Source organism: Ostrea edulis, chromosome 3 (assembly GCF_947568905.1).
Source record: "Ostrea edulis chromosome 3, xbOstEdul1.1, whole genome shotgun sequence".
In the NCBI taxonomy this organism is placed as follows: domain Eukaryota; kingdom Metazoa; phylum Mollusca; class Bivalvia; order Ostreida; family Ostreidae; genus Ostrea; species Ostrea edulis.
Genome location: NC_079166.1, coordinates 95,364,087 through 95,385,292, shown reverse-complemented (window position 1 = coordinate 95,385,292; position 21,206 = coordinate 95,364,087). Strand labels below are relative to the sequence as shown.

Sequence of the window (21,206 nt, the reverse complement as noted above, 5' to 3'; positions counted from 1 at the left end):
TAAGAAAAAAAATCTGAAGTCAAAAATTCAAAATTGTGAAATGTTTTTAGAAAGTAAAATTTAATAAATATAAAAACACGTTTTTTTGATAAATTAGTTTTAAAGTATTTTATTATGGTAAGATGTTGCGAAAAGAAATTATATTTTGCTGGAAAAGTCTTGACTAAAAATTTCTCATCATTCAAGCGTTTGCCTGATAAAACATGGTGGCGGGAACAAGGAATCAAAATAAATAAGAAGTCAAAAGAAATCTTAGCGAATGCAATGATGGAAAATACACAAATTTGAAAGGAGAAAATGTTTGGTAAAGTACTGCTTGTGTATCCCAACTCAATAGAAAATCGCTTTATTCATTAGAAGTGCAATTGATTGGAATCGTCGTGCCTCAGACAGTCAGTGTCAGAATGTAACTTTTTTGACACAATCTGAGCAAACTGTTTGCTCACAACACCCTGTGGAATGTACCGCCGCAAAACTTGAACATTTTAAGTATGCGCTCGCAAATCATCGTGACTCGCAGATGAAATGTTGAGGATGATGCTGGTTTTTTTTTTTTTTTTTTTTTTTTAAAAAACCCCTCTGAAATAAAGACCTTATACAGGTTGGGAACACTTCCCCTATAGCGAGATATTCTCGCGAAAACGCGATTATCCTTCATCAGGGATAGTAAATATAACCCGTACAACTGAGCAAAACACCCGAGGAGTACATCTCTTTGTGTTTCATGTGAAAAGAAGAAAAAACGCTAAAATTTCTGATACTTCTGCAATCAAAACAAAAATACTCACGATGTGCATTGGATTTTAGCCTCCTTCCCTCTTACGCAGCAATGTTGTTATGAAATTTCTTGATTGTGTTGTTGATTTTATAGACACAATTCGTGTCATGCTGAGTGTGTGTCGCGCTTATTCAGCATTGCACGGAATTTGCTATTTTCAATCAAAACACCCGTTTATGGTAATTTTTACTTTCTCACTAAAGAGGGATAATTGCGTTTTAAAGAGAAGATCGCGCTATAGGGGAAGTGTTCCCAACTTGTTATAAACATGGCCTCTGATCTCGACAATTAATTTGTACAGCATCGCGAGGTCAAAAAGCACTTAGAGCACAAGGCATAAGATATGGATGCCATGACATGATATGCTTGGCAGTAAATTTGATTCTTGGGAGGAAATGCAACAGACCAGACCGGGATTCGAACCCGGGCCCCCTGAATCTCCAGTCAGGTGCTTTACCAACTGAGCTATCTGGCTGCCGGTGATCGAGGTGGTTAGTCTGATTGTACACACACACACTGAGGTTATGTTTCTTTGTAAGGGTCTACCTGAAGTCAGCTTACTCTGGTAATTTTCCACTATAATTAATCTGATGGGCAGGCCTATATGTTTGTTACATAGTTGCTTTGCACTGGCCAGGGACAATTGTTTATGAAGTCATTTTATTGGTTGCTCAGGGAAGACCAAAAGCGATTTTGTCCAATCAGTACGTCTTGTTATAGTAGTATACTGACCAATCTAATTAAAATTAGACGTTAGATCCGCTCGCTTACTCGCATACATAACTTATGTATGGGAGTAAGCGAGCAGATCTAACATCTAATTTTAATTAGATTGTATACACACTTGTTCTAGAATATTGCTGGTAAATTAATGCTACCTTTAAATACAGGAGAGTTCCATTCCTATAATGATTGATTTGATAGGACATTGAATTTAGATTATTATTGATGAGAACAAGCAAATTGGTATGAATGGACACAAGGGAAGAACGAAGCGGCAAAGTAGGAAGTTACTCCAAGGAAAAAATACCAATCAGCAAAATGGCTTATTTGAAAATCATTGATTGACCCTGATGGTGAAAACCGTCACATTCAAATGTATCCCAAGACTTTATCCAATAAACCACCACATTCAATGTATCCCAAGACTTTACTCAATAAACCACCACATTCAATGTATCCCAAGACTCTACCCAATAAACCACCACATTCAATGTATCCCAAGACTTTACTCAATAAACCACCACATTCAAATGTATCCCAAGACTTTACTCAATAAACCACCACATTCAAATGTATCCCAAGACTTTACTCAATAAACCACCACATTCAAATGTACCCCAAGACTCTACCCAATAAACCACCACATTCAATGTATCCCAAGACTTTACTCAATAAACCACCACATTCAATGTATCCCAAGACTTTACTCAATAAACCACCACATTCAAATGTATCCCAAGACTTTACTCAATAAACCACCACATTCAAATGTACCCCAAGACTCTACCCAATAAACCACCACATTCAATGTATCCCAAGACTTTACCCAATAAACCACCACATTCAAATGTATCCCAAGACTTTACTCAATAAACCACCACATTCAAATGTATCCCAAGACTTTACTCAATAAACCACCACATTCAATGTATCCCAAGACTTTACTCAATAAACCACCACATTCAATGTATCCCAAGACTTTATCCAATAAACCACCACATTCAATGTATCCCAAGACTCTACCCAATAAACCACCACATTCAATGTATCCCAAGACTTTACTCAATAAACCACCACATTCAAATGTATCCCAAGACTTTATCCAATAAACCACCACATTCAAATGTATCTGGAGACTACTTTATATAAATTTTTGTCATTCATAATCAATGAAAATGACAATCTGATTAAATTAATGATTGATTGATTGTATATTGTTTAATGTCCCTCTTGAGAATTTTTCACTCATATGGAGACGTCACCATTGCCGGTGAAGGGCTGCAAAATTTAGGCCTATGCTCAGCGCTTATGGTCTTTGAGCAGGGAGGGATCTTTATAGTCATTAGTGCCACACCTGCTGTGACACGGCCGGGACCTTGATTTTTGCGGTCTCATCTGAAAGAACGCCCCATTTAGTCACCTCTTACGACAAGCAAGAGGTACTGCATGAGGACCTATTCTAACCGGGATCCCCATGGAAGATTAAATTTAAAAATCAGATCCTTTGATCCGCTCATGTAGATTGCTACACTACAAGATGGCAGTCCTGTGGCAGGGTCAGGACGATTGTAATATTCTAGATATTAGTAAATCGTCTTTCATATCGTTCATTGATTATTTTCACTCTTTCTTAACTTCTTTTTTATTTATATTTTACCTAAATTGGAGTTTTCTCATTGATAATGTCTGCTTGCTTTGATCAGCATGATATGGCATCACAAGTACATTTTTCTGTTATTTGTTTGCTGGAGTTTATGCTTGAAAACTAAAACATTTAATCGTTAAAATTTTACAGATTGAAGTTATAGTGACATCAAAATGAGTGAATTCAAAATCCATCACCATGTCAGCGAGCTGATAAATTTACTGGGGTAAGTGACTATTCAATAAGTTTGCGAATCGGAAGTTTTGCACCTTGATCATGTTGATAAAGATTTGTTAGGTCACCCAAGTCACTCAGGTGACCTATTGTAGTATTGGTCTGCGTCCCTCATCGTCCGTCGTCTGTTAACAACTTCTTCCCAGAAACTACTGGGCCAATCTTTACCAAATTTGGTATGTAGCATCCGTAGGTGAAGAAGACAGCAAATTGTAAATTTCATAACCCCCCTTCCCTAAGGGGCCCTAATTTTGGGGTAAAAACTAAAATTGATGTATTTCTTTAAAAATCTTTACTCCTGGACATCTAACAGAGAAAGTGAGTATATAGTAAAAGTAGACATTAATGGCAAACTGACAACTCAACTGTATGACAAATGGGATGATTTCAGCTTCTCCATCGTCAACTTCCCACATTTATGTAGCAATATTCCATTATCACCTGCATATTTAATGGTGTTTATATATCTCAACTGATTCGATATGCAAGAGCTTGTTCTGGGTATAGTCAGTTTTTAAATCGAGGTAAGCTACTGACAAACAAGTTGATGGTACAGGGATTTGAACAGTCTCGATTGAAGTCAGCATTTCGCAAATTCTATGGTCGTTATAACGATCTAGTTCGTCAATACAACCTCGCATTGGGTCAAATGCTGTCTGACGTGTTTCATACCGATTGTTAGGCCGTTCTTGGCACACTGATTTGACTGCGGATAACTCCGTTTACCTGATCAGGATATGGGGCTCACGGTGGGTGTGACCGGTCAACAGGGGATGCTTACTCCTCCTAGGCACCTGATCCCACCTCTGGTGTGTTCAGGGGTCTGTGTTTGTCCAACTATCTATTTTGTATTGCTTGTAGGAGTTATGAAATTGATCACTGTTCGTTATCTTCACCTTGCATAGTAATTATAAGCAAGGAAGCTTCTACCAAAATTGGAAATTTCATGACCCTTGAGGTAGGGGTTCTGACCCCAGGGTGGGCCAAACTTGGTAAATAGTGTTTATGTGTAAAACACTAATTGAATACAAAATTGTAAATTTGATGATCCCCGGGTTCTGACCCCCAGGGTGGGTAAATTTGATGATCCCCGGGGTAGGGGTTCTGATCCCCAGGGTGGGTAAATTTGATGATCCCCGGGGTAGGGGTTCTGACCCCCAGGGTGGGTAAATTTGATGATCCCCAGGGTAGGGGTTCTGACCCCCAGGGTGGGTATTTATGTGTAAGTTTGCTGATCTGTATAAAACCTAAATGCATACTTAGGAATAGCAGAAAAGGATGTCCAAAAACTGGTGAATTAGTGATATCTTTTAATGTTTTCATGTTAATAGACCTATTATATTATATAAAGCCTAAAATCATCAATGTATGCACTTTTGATGGCATTGAAGTTTTAAGAACACATCTTGTTTTATACTGTTGCGGAACATTAGAATTTAGCTTAGATATTCAGAACAGGAATTATTTTCTAGATTTCATAGCCCTTGGGAGTAGTGACAATTTTTTACTAGTACTCAGGTGACCGATAAGGCCTGTGGGACTCTTGTTATGGAAGAGTATTATACATTTATTGCATGATAGTAAGGGAAATATGAGGATTTATTCACCCAAGAAAAATCTTATCCCGAGGGGAATATGATTTTTCTTGAGTGAATAAATCTTCACATCTCCCTCACTATCATGCAATAAATTGCTTATTATACCGAAACAAAACAATACCACAAAATTGCATTTGAGATTAGAGTCTGCTCATCTATACATTGTACATGTATGTAGCTGAGATCACTCTAACAGTAACACGACGCTGTCAACGTATTACGGTAGAAGATACAAACAGCGAAATACAGTGATATGATAATCAGTTTTTGTATTTCCATTCTCCTTGAATGCTGATTTACTTACTTGTTTTTGTATCAACCCAAACCAGGCGATTTAACTGTGTATCAGAGACCCGCATATTTTGTGCCTTACGAACTATGAAAGTAGAATGACTCGAGACTTATTGTGACGTCATAATACATTTTGACGTCAAATATGTGGAAAATGTATGAGGCTGCCCAAGGGATGAAATATGATAGGGAGATATGATGTCTGAGAGGGAGATATGAAGTTTTGTCATCCCAGGCACGTAACTGTCTAAACCAATCAGATTACATGTTGCATAGAATTCTCATCCTAAGGTATAATAATATTTTTTGTGTACCCAGTAACCCTAATTGATTGATTGTATCTTGCTTAACGTCTCGCTCGAGAATTTTTCACTCATATAGAGACATCACCAAGATAGGTGAAGGGCTTTAAATTTAGGCCTATGCTTGGCGTTTATGGCCATTGAACAGTGAGGGTTCTTTATCATGCCACACCTACTGTGACATGGGTCATCCGTTTTTAAGGTCATCTCCGAGGACCTGTGTCATTCACACCTGATGCCGAGCGTTTGGCGATGGAACTATCACTATCTGTTTTAACGACTTAGGTGTGTTGCGGCCGGGATTCAAACCCCGGCCTCCCGGATGCGGGGCGAACGCTCTAACCACTTGGCCACCGCGGCGGTAGGTAACCCTAATTAATGATGAACTAGAAGTAATAAGTAGAAATACATTTCCTATTAAAATGGCGAAAAAAGAAATGAAAATTTGACACACTCTGCAATGGATTGAACCTTTTATTCAATTGAAATGCCATTTGAGTTTTTCCCTCTCTCTTTCCCACCACCCACTCTCTCATAAAACAGTCTGTAAATTAAAAATTGAGACATATTTTACATGTTTTAATATTACAGAATCGAAGAAAATAAAGAATTACATAAAAAATACATTAGAAGTAGATAAATGTTTAATACCTGGGTTTTTTTCACTATTGATTTTTGTCTTGTTTCAGCCCAACTCAACTATTCATTGCAGTGCCATCGTGAATTGGATCAATCTAATTCAAAATATGTAAACTAAAACCCCACAGTATGACAAACTTTTAAAGTTTGATTTTTTCAGAAACCGATCAGCTGATGCTGGAGCAGAGGTTTATACAGATATACTGCTGAAGAACACCACACCCTACATCACCACACAGGTAACCACCACACACTACATCACCACACAGGTAACCACCACACACTACATCACCACACAGGTAACCACCACACCCTACATCACCACACAGGTAACCACCACACCCTACATCACCACACAGGTAACCACCACACACTACACCACACAGGTAACCACCACACCCTACATCACCACACAGGTAACCACCACACACTACACCACACAGGTAACCACCACACACTACATCACCACACAGGTAACCACCACACCCTACATCACCACACAGGTATGTAAAACCACACACTACATCACCACACAGGTAACCACCACACACTACACCACACAGGTAACCACCACACACTACATCACCACACAGGTATGTAAAACCACACACTACATCACCACACAGGTAACCACCACACACTACATCACCACACAGGTAACCACCACACACTACACCACACAGGTAACCACCACACACTACATCACCACACAGGTATGTAAAACCACACACTACATCACCACACAGGTAACCACCACACACTACACCACACAGGTAACCACCACACCCTACATCATCACACAGGTATGTAAAAGTATTATCAGTGTATACTGTATATTGTAGGTGTCGGCCCATCAAGCCAAGAGAAAGATTGCAGAGTCTACTAAAACTCCTATCGAATTTCTTGCCAAATACGATGAACTCAAGTCTAAAAAGTAATAATTGTTTTAAAAAGCTTCATGATTTTGATTTCATGCATCATGAATATGTCTTTTTAGCGTATTCAACACATTGATTTTGCCATAGAGCAATTAGAAGTACTGCATGTTTGGATTTTGTCTGCTTACTCTGAGAATGTTGTTTTTTACTGCAGTAACAGAGAGCTCGACCCATTTGTCTTCCTTCTGTCCAAGCTGTGTGAGGAGGAGGAGGTAAGTGTCTTTTCCGTGTTCTATGAGGGGAGGTAACTAGAATGCAAGCTGAGAGGAGGAAAATAGATTATGAATTGTGAGGAGGAGGGAACTAGATTTGGAGTTGTGAGGTAACTAGAATATGAGTTGTAAGGAGGAGGCAACTAATTTACAAACTGTGAGGAGGTAACCAGATTATAAGTTGTGAGGAGGTAACTAGATGAGGAGGTAACTAGATTATAAGTTGTGAGGAGGTAACTAAATTATGAGTTGTGAGGAGGTGACTAGATTATAAGTTGTGAGGAGGTGGAGGTAATTAGATTATAAGTTGTGAGGAGGAGACGACATTATAAGTTGTGAGGAGGTAACTAGATTATAAGTTGTGAGGAGGTAACTAGATTATAAGTTGTGAGGAGGTAACTAGATTATAAGTTGTGAGGAGGTAACTAGATTATGAGTTGTGAGGAGGTAACTAGATTATGAGTTGTGAGGAGGTAACTAGATTATGAGTTGTGCGGAGGTAACTAGATTATAGGTTGGGAGGAGGTAACTAGATTATAAGTTGGGAAGAGGTAACTAGATTATAAGTTGTGAGGAGGTAACTAGATTATAAGTTGTGAGGAGGTAACTAGATTATAAGTTGTGAGGAGGTAACTAGATTATAAGTTGTGAGGAGGTAACTAGATTATAAGTTGTGAGGAGGTAACTAGATTATAAGTTGTGAGGAGGTAACTAGATTATAAGTTGTGAGGATGTAACTAGATTATAAGTTGTGAGGAGGTAACTAGATTATAAGTTGTGCGGAGGTAACTAGATTATGAGTTGTGAGGAGGTAACTAGATTTCTGTTTTATGAGGAGGTAACTAGATTTTTGTTTTATGAGGAGGTAACTAGATTTCTGTTTTATGAGGAGGTAACTAGATTTCTGTTTTATGAGGAGGTAACTAGATTTCTGTTTTATGAGGAAGAGGTGATGAATGGATGAAGAAGCTGAGGAGGATATTTGTGGATTACGATATTTTCAAGTTGAAAAGGTCATTCAAATCTATAAGTTTGTCACATGGGAAGACACCACTCCGGATACTTCTGAATTATTCACAGGGCTACCTGATAAAATTTTATAGAAGTGTACCATTTTCCTACTCTCTCATTCACAAGTAACATTAGCTACAAGAGCTGTCTCATGTTTCGTGGAAAATTTGTCCTGATGTATGTGTGTTTAGTATAATCATCACAGAGATGGGTTGTTAAAATGATAATCACTGTTGTACATTGTTAATATAATCATCACATAGACTGATTGTTAGAATGATTATCACTGTTGTATATTGTTAATATAATCATCACACAGACAGGTTGTTAGAATGATAATCACTGTGGTACATTGTTTGCAGACAAAGGAGTACCTGGCAAGAAATGCCAAAGAAAAAGCGGATAAGTCTGGTGTGGCGTTGACCTCTCATAGCAAGGTCATTTCACAGCTTCCAGCCCCAGGAACCAAAATCAGTATGCAAGATTTTACAGAGGTAGGATTAATGATAGATATAATTAATTGTAGGATTAATGATAGGCATAATTATACCCACCACGAACGAAGTTCAGGGGGTATATAGGAATCACTGTCTGTCCGTCTGTCTGTCTGTGCAGATTCGTGTCTGGGCCATAACTTGTTTGTTCTTTGACATAGGCATACCATATTTGGCACACAGGTAGATCACCATGAGACGATGTGTCCAGTACCTTCATGTCCTCTATATGACCTTGACCCTTGACCTCAAGGTCAAAATTAAAGGTTTTTTTTTTTACAATGGATTCATGTCCGGGCCATAACTTCTTTGTTCTTTGACATAGGCATACCATATTTGACACATGAGTGTACCACCATGAGACGATGTGTCGGGTACCTTCATGACCTCCATATGACCTTGACCTCAATGTCAAAATAAAGTGTTTTTACAATGGATTCGTGTCAGGGTCATGACTTCTTTGTTCTTTGACATAGGCATACCATATTTGACACATGATTGTACCACCATGAGACGATGTGTCGGGTACCTTCTTGACCTCTATATGACCTTGAACTTTGACCTCAAGGTCAGAATTGATTATAGGGTTTTGACATAGTTATACCATAAGACATGGGTGTATCACCATGAGACTATGTGTCATGTACCTTTATGATCTTGACCTTTGATCTCAAGGTCAAAGGTTTATACCATGGATTTGTGTTCGGACTATATCTTCCATTTTCTTCTACAAAGGGATATCATATTTAATTGTAGGAGACAATGATTTATAAAGCTTAGGTAAGATTATTGATAGATATAGTTAATTGTAGGAGATATCGGTTTATAAAGCTTAGGTAGGATTAATGATGGGTATAGTTAATTGTAGGAGATATCAGTTTATAAAGCTGGTTTGATTTCTCTAAATTGTGAAACTCAGTCATGTGCACAGTTACGACACAGTAATTATAGAAATTGTTGTTTTGTGATTTATCAGTGTGTCCTTTGTTTTTACAGCTGAAAGACACGTTGTTTAAAGAGTCCAAAACGATGGCTGCTACCACTTCCTCTGAACTCTTACGGAAAGCTCTTCAGGAGAAGCCATCCAAAAGAAATGGTGATAATCCCACTCAGTAATAATCCCGCTCAGTAATAATCCCGCTCAGCTTTTAAAACAGACAACATAAAAACAGTGACTCTTTACATAATGATAAAAGATTTTCAACAAACCACTCAGCCCAAAGATCAAACTCGGGTCCTGTTGTGAGAGGTGGTTGATGGGCTGAAGATAAAATGTGGATATAAACTGTTGGAATGAATTTATAAACAGCTTAGTTTTACATGTATAATGATAAAAATTTTGATTGTTTATATTCAATTTCAGTCAACATTCCCCCGCAGCCGGACTGGTTGTTTAAGAGACCCTCCCTCACCTTGGACTTTATTGTTGGTGTGGATGAGCCATCAGATCAGGTTATAAACATTTATTGTTGGTGTGAATGAGGCATCAGATCAGGTTACAGAGATGTATTGTTGATGTTGATGAATCAGATCAGGTTATAGAAATGTATTGTTGATGTGGATGAACCATCAGATGAGGTTATAGAAATTTATTGTAGGTGTGGATGAGCCATCAGATGAGGTTATAGAAATTTATTGTAGGTGTGGATGAACCATCAGATGAGGTTATAGAAATTTATTGTAGGTGTGGATGAGCCATCAGATGAGGTTATAGAAATTTATTGTAGGTGTGGATGAACCATCAGATGAGGTTATAGAAATTTATTGTAGGTGTGGATGAACCATCAGATGAGGTTATAGAGATTTATTTTTGATGTGGATGAACCATCAGATGAAGTTATAGAAATTTATTGTGGATGAACCATCATATGAGGTTATAGAAATGATTAGAACCAATGGATTATTTTTAGTGTATTTGTTAAACTTTGTCAGAGTTACTGTATTTAGTGATGGGCAATCGGACCAAAAACCATAATCGATTATCGGCAATAATCGGACACATTTAATAAATTAATAATCGATTATAATAGGAATTGGCATTTAAGTGTTTTCCCCTCAAAATACATTTTTTTGGTCTCATTTATTCACAGCTGAATAAATCAGAATTTCAATATATGAAGTAATGGAATTTATCTATAATCTCAATGTATCAAAAATATCAGAGATAGGTTCCTTTATTTGACTGTTAAATGCCGTTGATGTTACTGTCCTTCACATCTCCCGCCATTTTGTTTGCTTATTTTTGATCGGGTTTGTCATACAAAAAATAAAATTTGAACAAAGTTGAAGTGATTTCCGGATTTCGTTTGGTCAACGATGTTGGCGACTTTTATATTGTAATCGATTAGTAGCATCGTGGGTCTCTGAACGACCGACAATCGATCATCGGTGACAATCGTTTCATCACTAACTGTATTATAAGGGATGTTGCTTGTAGATATGGGTTAGATATTGAGACTTATATATTTAAAGGCGATACATACAAACTTCCACTGCGATGTAAAATAGAAAAAAAAGCAGTGGAGAATAATGTTCAGGATGTAATATATATATATGTGGTGTTTCTTTTTTATTCAGAACATCATCCCTTTATATAAGTATGTGGTGTTTCTTTTTATTCAGAACATTGTCCCTTTATATATGTATGTGGTGTTTCTTTTTATTTAGAACATCGTGCCTTTAGGAACTATGGGTGTACCAGCTCAGGAACATTCTATTCTGGATGACATGCTGAACTGTATGCAGGTACAGTGTGTGTGTGTGAGGGGGGGGGGGGGAGATGTGTGTTATATCCCTGTAAATGTGAGTACACATGTTTTAGAACTGACATTCGGACCAGACTCAGCAGACCTTGCAATAGATTGTTTCTGGCTCTGCTTTGTGTATGCCATGTTTTAGAACTGAGACTCGGACCAGCTTGTTTCTGGCTCTGCTTTGTGTATGCCATGTTTTAGAACTGACACTCGGTCCAGACTCAGCGGACTCTTTGAGATCTTTGTTCTGTTAAGCATGGAGGTGTCCTAGGTTGCTTAGAAGTGTGTTATGTTGTATTGAATTGACGTGAAGGGGGGGGGGGGGGGGGTGTTGCTGTGGACTAAATTTCAGTTTATATATTTTTTATTAGTGTATGAAGGAATTCACTTCACTGTATATATTGTATATATTATATATGTTGTATATATATATTGTATCTATTACATATGTTGTATATGTTGCAGGGCATTGAGGGTAAATACATCCTGGCCCGCGCACTGACAGAGAGATACGCTCCGAAGGAGTTTATGTTGGACCAAAGTCTGGGTTTGTACAGCTGTGATACATCATTGTGTTCAAGGCATATTTCATCCGTAAAAATTAATGCTGACATAAGCTTCTCTGTTAAAAATATACTTGTACACTTATAACCTTTTCTTTGTTAATATTCTGTGACATGAGCACATCGACTCTGAAATACGTGTATGTGTAAGTTTTTAATTCATGTAAAAGTTCCAGAAGATTGATAATGTCTCCCTGATGTTTCCCGTTTTAGATCCCTCCCTCCAAGACCTCGTAAGAAGGATTCTGCCCCTGTGTTGTAACTATTCCACGGTGGTCAGGTTTATTGAGGGTATGACCAGAATTTCATTGTAGATCAGACAAAATAACAATGATTTACTACACCGGTACAAGTACTGTTGTCCTGTTCTTAATGTTCAGCAAGTCTTGCTGTGTTAGCAATGATTGTACCTAGTGAGTAACATACAAAGGACAAGCAAGTCTTGCTGTGTTAGCAATGATTGTACCTAGTGAGTAACATACAAAGGACAATTTTTAGAGAGTGTCTTGCTTTTGCTTCAGTTTTTATGATGGTCGTGTATTTTTGTTTTTGTAGAGAAGTCGGCCTTTGAGTACGGTCTTGTTAACCAGGCCTTGAGTGCGTCAATGAGAACACTGATCAAAGTAAGAGCATGGATTTAAAAAAAGTGATGCAATCATTTGTTTTGTTAAGTTCTAGAAGTTAGATTGTTAAACCCTTACATAGCAGAGAAATCTGTTTTCTGTAGATTAGTAACATATAATTGATGCATTTTCTCAATTGATGTTTTCTGTAAATTAGCAACACATAATTGATGCATTTTCTCAGTAGATGTTTTCTATAAATTAGCAACACATAATTGATGCATTTTCTCAATAGATGTTTTCTGTAAATTAGCAACATATAAATTGATGCATTTTCTCGATAGATTTGGTATTATTTACCTTCAGGAAAGGTGTTAAATGTACTTTTATATCATATTATTACATGTGATACAATGTCAATGTAACAATACTAATTAATCACATCTACAGGATTGTAATAAAATTTCACATCTATCATTTTAAGATTACGTGTAATGAAATTTAGCATGTCTTTTTATGATTACGTGTAATAAAATTTAACATCTTGTCTTTTTATGATTACATGTAATAGAAGCTAATCTTTTGTCTTTCTAGGATTGCATGTAATAAAATTTAACACCCGTCTTTTTAGGATTACATGTAATAAAATTTAACACCTGTCTTTTTAGGATTACATGTAATAAAATATAACATCTTGTCTTTTTAGGATTTTATGTAATAAAATTTATCATCTGTTTCTTTAGGATTATATGTAATGAAATTTAACATTTGTCTTTTTAGGACTACATGTAATAAAATGTAACATCTTGTCTTTTTAGGATTTTGTGTAATAAAATTTAACATCTGTCTTTTTAGGATTATATGTAATAAAATTAAACATCTGTCTTTTTTAGGATTATATGGTTCTTGTGGCACAATTGGAGCACCAGTACAGATTGGTAAGTGGAGGAGGGGGCATGTATTATTGTGTATATTAGAGGAGGGGGGCGTGTATTATTGTGTGTATTAGAGGAGGGGGCGTGTATTATTGTGTGTATTGGAGGAGGGGGCATGTATTATTGGGTATATTAGAGGAGGGGGCATGTATTATTGTGTATATTAGAGGAGGGTCATGTATTATTGTGTATACTACAGGAAGGGGCATGTATTATTGGGTATATTAGTGGAGGGGGCGTGTATTATTGTGTATATTAGGGGAGGGGGCGTGTATTATTGGGTATATATGGGAAGGGGAGACACATTTTCTATTTAGGAAGGAGATCAGAAAGATCCAGAAAATTAGCACTATTGAGCTGGATGTGAATCACTGCATTTATGTGTTCAGTCAGTTTCCTCTTCTTCTGTTTCAGAAAAGTAAATAGGTTTGTACACACAGAAACTTATTTATTACGATATTGAAACACCGTAAGTTTTATGACTAGTTTGATTTCAGTTAACATTTTTCTTCTGACAGGGAAACCTGAGTCTACAGAAGCTGTGGTTCTACATTCAGCCCACCATGAAGACGCTGGACATCCTAGCGTCCGTGGCCAATTCCGTCAACAAGGTAAGCTGAATTCAGTATAAATTTACGTGTATCTGAGAGATTTATCTTTTATTTTGGTCACTGTTTACATGTGAATGTAATTTGTTTACGTCTTGGAAAGGAATTCTTTTGTGTGACAACTGTACTGTGTGTGGATGTTTTAACAGGGAGAGTGTATAGGAGGGGCGGTCCTGAGTCTGCTGCACGACAAAACAAGCGGACTAGTGGGGTAAGTTCACTATAGATATCTCTCGAGTGATCTGATATCTAGACCTAGTGGGGAAAATTCACTATAAGTATCTCTATAAAGTAATCTGATATTTAGACTAGTGGGGAAAGTTCACCTTAGATATCTCTAGAGTAATCTGATTTTTGACTAGTGGGGAAAGTTTACCCCCATCTCTCTAGAGTAATCTGATATGTCGGTGGCCGAGTGGTTAGGCTGTCAGACTCTCGACCGAAAGGTCCTGGGTTCGAGTCCTGGCCGCAGCAGGGCTGACGTTGTGTCCTTGGGAAAGGCACTTTACACGAATTTCCTCACTCCACCCAAGTGTAAAAGGGGTACCTGGCTATAGACAGTGAAAGATATTGTTAGAATGTTAGTGCTCTAGTGCTTGTAATGGCAGCTTGCACTGTATGCTTCCTAGGAGGCTGAGAAAGTTCTAGATTGATATAAGGTCTGGCGGGGTAATAATGTACATGTACATGTACATTGATTATTGTAAAGCACTTTGAGCAGCATACGCTGGAAAAGGCGCTAAAAAAAACAACAACCAAAAACCAATATCTTAGCTGATTGAGTAAGCTGTCTGGAAATCTCTCTAGAGTTTATAGAATTAGTGGAAATCTCTATAGAATCGTCTGTTAATAGAATTAGTGGAAATCTCTCTAGAGTCGTCTGTTAGTAGAATTAGTGGAAATCCCTCTAGACGAAATCTCTCTAGAGTCATCTGTTAATAGAATTAGTGGAAATATCGCTAGTCATCTGTTAATAGAATTAGTGGAAATCTCTCTAGAGTCGTCTGTTGATAGAATTAGTGGAAATCTCTCTAGAGTCGTCTGTTAGTAGAATTAGTAGAAATCTCTTTAGACGAAATCTCTCTAGAGTCATCTGTTAATAGAATTAGTGGAAATCTTTCTAGAGTCATCTGTTGATAGAATTAGTGGAAATCTCTCTAGAGTCATCTGTTAATAGAATTAGTGGAAATCTCTCTTAGAGTCATCTGTTGATAGAATTAGTGGGCAAAGTTGATATTGGAGAACACCTGACCCCAATATCGTGTAACAAACTCGGACTTCGATCAAAATATCAATCACCTGTAAGATGATCAGGACTTATGAAGTGAAACTCTTTGATTTGCAGACACTAGAAATTTGATGAAACAATATTGAATAGCAGTTTTATTTTGGAATGATCGACTTCTCTATCATCTCCGATATTCAGATTTTGACTTGAAGCTGCATGTGATAAAATGAACCATGCTTTGAAATGTAGTTATTTGAACAATTGAATATAATTATATATTGTTAAGTCAATTGTTGTACCGAGGTTAATATGATTTTGTCCCTTGTACACTCATCTAAGATTATGATTAATAAACATTTGAATGGCGTATCATGTGACGTGGCAGTGCACTGTATTTCTGATTTAGTGTATATAGAAATATTCATGGTTATAGAGTTTTCATGATTATAGAGTATTTAAGATTGTAGAGTATTTTATGATTGTAGATTATTTATGATTTTTAGAGTATTTTATGATTACAGAATATTTATGATCGTAGAGTATTTATGATTGTAGAGTATTTATGATTGTAGAATATTTTATGATTATAGAGTATTTATGATTGTAGAGTATTTATGATTGTAGAGTATTTATGATTTTAGAGTATTTATGATTACAGAATATTTATGATTGTAGAGTATTTATGATTGGAGAGTATTTATGATTACAGAATATTTATGATTGTAGAGTATTTATGATTGTAGAGTATTTTATGATTATAGAGTATTTATGATTGTAGAGTATTTATGATTGTAGAGTATTTAAGATTTTAGAGTATTTATGATTGTAGAGTATTTATGATTGTAGAATATTTATGATTATAGAGACTCCAAAGGACAAGACTTGTGTCTCTACCTCACCCAGTCAGTAAGTACTATCTCACCCAGTCAGTAAGTATTATCTCACCCAGTCAAGTACTATCTCACCCAGTCAGTAAGTACTATCTCACCCAGTCAGTAAGTATTATCTCACCCAGTCAATAAGTACTATCTCACCCAGTCAGTAAGTACTATCTCACCCAGTCAGTAAGTACTATCTCACCCAGTCAGTAAGTACTACCTCACCCAGTCAGTAAGTACTATCTCACCCAGTCAGTAAGTACTATTTCACCCAGTCAGTAAGTACTTGTCCTGATTTGTCTGTAACAATGATTTCTATAGTAATTCCTAGCTTGATTTGCACACATTGTGATTTGTAGTCTAAGAGTGTTTGGTTTAATACGTGTTCTAATCATGTTCTTGTTTTCCAGGCCTGTGTTCCTTACTTTGAGATCTTGGAGAAGTGGATTTACAAAGGAATCATCTCTGACCCGTACTCGGAGGTAAAGCCTGGGCGTCTCGACCTCTCTCTTAATAATCTCTGACCCGTACTCAGAGGTAAAGCCCGGGCTACACTCTTAATAATCTCTGACCCGTACTCGGAGGTAAAGCCTGGGCCTCTCGACCTCTCTCTTAATAATCTCTGACCCGTACTCAGAGGTAAAGCCCGGGCTACACTCTTAATAATCTCTGACCCGTACTCGGAGGTAAAGCCTGGGCCTCTCGACCTCTCTCTTAATAATCTCTGACCCGTACTCGGAGGTAAAGCCTGGGCCTCTCGACCTCTCTCTTAATAATCTCTGACCCGTACTCGGAGGTAAAGCCTGGGCCTCTCGACCTCTTTCTTAATAATCTATGACCCGTACTCAGAGGTAAAGCCCGGGCTACACTCTTAATAATCTCTGACCCGTAATCGGAGGTAAAGCCTGGGCCTCTCGACCTCTTTCTTAATAATCTATGACCCGTACTCAGAGGTAAAGCCCGGGCTACACTCTTAATAATCTCTGACCCGTACTCGGAGGTAAAGCCTGGGCCTCTTGACCTCTCTCTTAATAATCTATGACCCGTACTCAGAGGTAAAGCCCAGGCTACACTCTTAATAATCTCTGATTCATACTCGGAGGTAAAGCCTGGGCGTCTCGACCTCTCTCTTAATAATCACTTACCCGTACTCAGAGGTAAAGCCTGGGCTACACTCTTAATAATCTCTGACCCGTACTCAGAGGTAAAACCTGGACCTCTCGGTCTCTCTCTTAATAATCTCTGACCGGTAATCAGAGGTAAAGCCCGGGTCTCTGTCTTAATATTTGACCCGTAATCAGGGGTAAAGCCCGGGCCTCTCAATAATCTCTGATTCGTACTCACAGGTAAAGCCCGGGCCTCTCAATAATCTCTGACCCATAATCAGAGGTAAAGCCCGGACCTCTCTCTTAATAATCTCTGATTCGTACTCAGAGGTAAAGCCTGGGCTTCTCTCTTAATAACATGTACATGTGTCTGTTGATTTTGAGATGATAAGAATTTTTAGATATATGGAATGTTTGACGTTCAGGTAAATACGAGGCTAGACAACTTGTACCTGTTCTGTGTATCTAGCAGCCATTCAATACGAATGTAAAATAAAGGATGTATTATTCAATCATTGGATTTCCTGGACTGAGCTCAATTTTCTCGGATTCCATGGATAGCCCTAGGGCATCCCACAAATTTCAAACTACAGTGAAATAAACAAGTTCTGTGATATTTCAATGTACAGAAGTCACACCCACAAACTTACATCCCAACGAAACTGTCAAATCTTCACAATCCACTAAAATTAGCCCCCACGAATTTAGCTGATTCCATGGTAAGCATAAAACCAGACATAGTTTAGCAGTGTCTGTTATTTTGACATTGTTTAGCAGTGTCTGTTATTTTGACATGGTTTAGCAGTGTCTGTTATTTTGACATGGTTTAGCAGTGTCTGTTATTTTGACAGTTTTTGGTGGAAGAGAATGAAACGATTAACAAAGAGAAGCTGCAGGAGGAATACAATGATGCATACTGGGAAGGCCATTACACGATCTGTCGGGAGCGGATCCCAGTGTTTCTGGAGCAGGTGGCCAACAAAATCCTCAACACCGGAAAATACCTCAATGTTGTCCGGCTGTGTGGTGAGTAAATACCTCAATGTTGTCCGACTGTGTGGTGAGGGTGAATACCTCAATGTTGTCTGGCTGTGTGGTGAGTTAGTGTAAATACCTCAATATTGTCTGGCTGTGTGGTGAGTTACCTCAATGTTGTCTGGCTGTGTGATGAGTTAATACCTCAATGTTGTCTGACTGTGTGGTGAGTAAATACCTCAATGTTGTCCGGCTGTGTGGTGAGTTACCTCAATGTTGTCTGGCTGTGTGGTGAGTTAATACCTCAATGTTGTCTGATTGTGTGGTGAGTTAATACCTCAATGTTGTCTGGCTGTGTGGTGAGTTACCTCAATGTTGTCTGGCTGTGTGGTGAGTTAATACCTCAATGTTGTCTGATTGTGTGGTGAGTTAATACCTCAATGTTGTCTGGCTGTGTGGTGAGTTACCTCAATGTTGTCTGGCTGTGTGGTGAGTTAATACCTCAATGTTGTCTGGCTGTGTGGTGAGTTAATACCTCAATGTTGTCTGGCTGTGTGGTGAGTTAATACCTCAATGTTGTCTGATTGTGTGGTGAGTTAATACCTCAATGTTGTCTGGCTGTGTGGTGAGTTAATACCTCAATGTTGTCTGATTGTGTGGTGAGTTAATACCTCAATGTTGTCTGGCTGTGTGATGAGTTAATACTTCAATGTTGTCTGGCTGTGTGGTGAGTTAGAGTTAATACCTCAATGTTGTCTGACTGTGTGGTGAGTTACCTCAATGTTGTCTGGCTGTGTGGTGAGTTAATACCTCAATGTTGTCTGGCTGTGTGGTGAGTTAATACCTCAATGTTGTCTGGCTGTGTGGTGAGTTACCTCAATGTTGTCTGGCTGTGTGGTGAGTTAATACCTCAATGTTGTCTGGCTGTGTGGTGAGTAAATACCTCAATGTTGTCTGGCTGTGTGGTGAGTTAATACCTCAATGTTGTCTGGCTGTGTGGTGAGTTACCTCAATGTTATCTGGCTGTGTGGTGAGTTAATACCTCAATGTTGTCAGACTGTGTGGTGAGTAAATACCTCAATGTTGTCTGGCTGTGTGGTGAGTTACCTCAATGTTGTCTGGCTGTGTGGTGAGTTAATACCTCAATGTTGTCAGACTGTGTGGTGAGTAAATACCTCAATGTTGTCTGGCTGTGTGATGAGTTACCTCAATGTTGTCTGGCTGTGTGATGAGTTAATACCTCAATGTTGTCAGACTGTGTGGTGAGTAAATACCTCAATGTTGTCTGGCTGTGTGATGAGTTACCTCAATGTTGTCTGGCTGTGTGGTGAGTTAATACCTCAATGTTGTCTGGCTGTGTGGTGAGTTACCTCAATGTTGTCTGGCTGTGTGATGAGTTAATACCTCAATGTTGTCCGGTTGTGTGATGAGTAAATACCTCAATGTTGTCTGGCTATGTGGTGAGTTAGTGTAAATACCTCAATGTTGTCTTGCTGTGTGGTGAGTTAATACCTCAATGTTGTCTGGCTTTGTGGTGAGTTACTACCTCAATGTTGTCTGGCTGTGTGGTGAGTTACTACCTCAATGTTGTCTGGCTGTGTGGTGAGTAAATACCTAAATGTTGTCTGGCTGTGTGATGAGTTACCTCAATGTTGTCTGGCTGTGTGGTGAGTTAATATCTCAATGTTGTCCGGTTGTGTGATGCGTTAGAATTCGATTGTGTTGATTTATAGAGAAAGCCATGATAGGTGATATGAAAAGAATAGAGGAAAGTCTGGAATTATGAAAGCATGTTTTACTTTGAGCAAAGTCTGCTAATGGGTGAAGATCTTTCCCTACTGGGGACGTTGTGCAATGAAAAATGTTACAAAGAAAAGCAAAACATGTCTTCTAACTGAATTGAATATATTCTGATTTTGATGTTTGTGAATAATACATGTACTTGTATATAAAATCAGTCTGATTTTGATGTTTGTGAATAACACATGTACTTGTATATAAAATCAGTCTGATTTTGATGTTTGTGAATAACACATGTACTTGTATATAAAATCAGTCGGATTTTGTACATGTATCACATCTCTCAGTAGTTTGTCATCCTTTATAATGGGAACTGTACATACAAAAATAAGATACTGCAGGTCATTACTATAAATCTTCAATACGTAAGTCATTACTATAAATCTTCCATACGTACCTCTCGAGTCATTACCATAAATCTCCCATACGTAAGTCAATACTATAAACCTCTCATATCATTACTATAAATCTTCCATATGTACCTCTCATATCATTACTATAAATCTTCCATACGTACCTCTCGAGCGTTTGGTATTAAGCAGTGTTCTGTTGGTTAATGCAGCTGTTTTGTTTTTTTTGAAGGTCGCGACGTGCAGTGTCCATTTGCGGAGGAGATTGTGTACACAGTGAAAGAGAGGAAGTACTATGAACAGATAGAGAAGGCGTACGAGTACTCCAGTAAACTACTGTTAGAACTACTGGTGGAGGAGAAGGAATTAATGGCCAGAATCAGGTACTAAGTACTTATAGCTGACTTATAGTACTCTGGTAAACTACTGTTAGAACTACTGGTGGAGGAGAAGGAATTAATGGCCAGAATCAGGTACTAAGTACTTATAGCTGACTTATAGTACTCTGGTAAACTACTGTTAGAACTACTGGTGGAGGAGAAGGAATTAATGGCCAGAATCAGGTACTAAGTACTTATAGCT

The 21,206-nt window shown here is 38.0% G+C and overlaps 1 protein-coding gene and 1 non-coding gene across 3 annotated transcripts in view; one reads left to right on the top strand and one right to left on the bottom strand.

Annotated features, from left to right (window-relative positions):
- The first annotated feature begins 180 nt into the window (after positions 1 to 180).
- LOC125677319 (gamma-tubulin complex component 2-like) overlaps positions 181 to 21,206 on the top strand; it is a 52,486-nt gene continuing 31,460 nt past the window's right edge. For both annotated transcript variants that reach the window (XM_056159515.1, XM_056159514.1), the window contains exons 1-19: positions 181 to 304; positions 3,297 to 3,372; positions 6,371 to 6,449; positions 7,053 to 7,144; positions 7,303 to 7,360; positions 8,734 to 8,865; positions 9,862 to 9,961; positions 10,229 to 10,317; positions 11,533 to 11,610; positions 12,084 to 12,165; positions 12,395 to 12,472; positions 12,737 to 12,804; positions 13,638 to 13,682; positions 14,198 to 14,290; positions 14,437 to 14,498; positions 16,379 to 16,421; positions 16,804 to 16,875; positions 18,351 to 18,525; positions 20,857 to 21,007. In XM_056159515.1, coding sequence (XP_056015490.1) covers positions 3,320 to 3,372; positions 6,371 to 6,449; positions 7,053 to 7,144; positions 7,303 to 7,360; positions 8,734 to 8,865; positions 9,862 to 9,961; positions 10,229 to 10,317; positions 11,533 to 11,610; positions 12,084 to 12,165; positions 12,395 to 12,472; positions 12,737 to 12,804; positions 13,638 to 13,682; positions 14,198 to 14,290; positions 14,437 to 14,498; positions 16,379 to 16,421; positions 16,804 to 16,875; positions 18,351 to 18,525; positions 20,857 to 21,007 — 1,550 coding nt within the window. In that variant the 5' untranslated portion in view covers positions 181 to 304; positions 3,297 to 3,319. The remainder of the gene's footprint in view (positions 305 to 3,296; positions 3,373 to 6,370; positions 6,450 to 7,052; positions 7,145 to 7,302; positions 7,361 to 8,733; positions 8,866 to 9,861; positions 9,962 to 10,228; positions 10,318 to 11,532; positions 11,611 to 12,083; positions 12,166 to 12,394; positions 12,473 to 12,736; positions 12,805 to 13,637; positions 13,683 to 14,197; positions 14,291 to 14,436; positions 14,499 to 16,378; positions 16,422 to 16,803; positions 16,876 to 18,350; positions 18,526 to 20,856; positions 21,008 to 21,206) is intronic.
- On the bottom strand, positions 1,181 to 1,253 carry Trnas-gga (transfer RNA serine (anticodon GGA)). Its single transcript has one exon. It is a non-coding gene; the product is annotated as a tRNA-Ser (tRNA).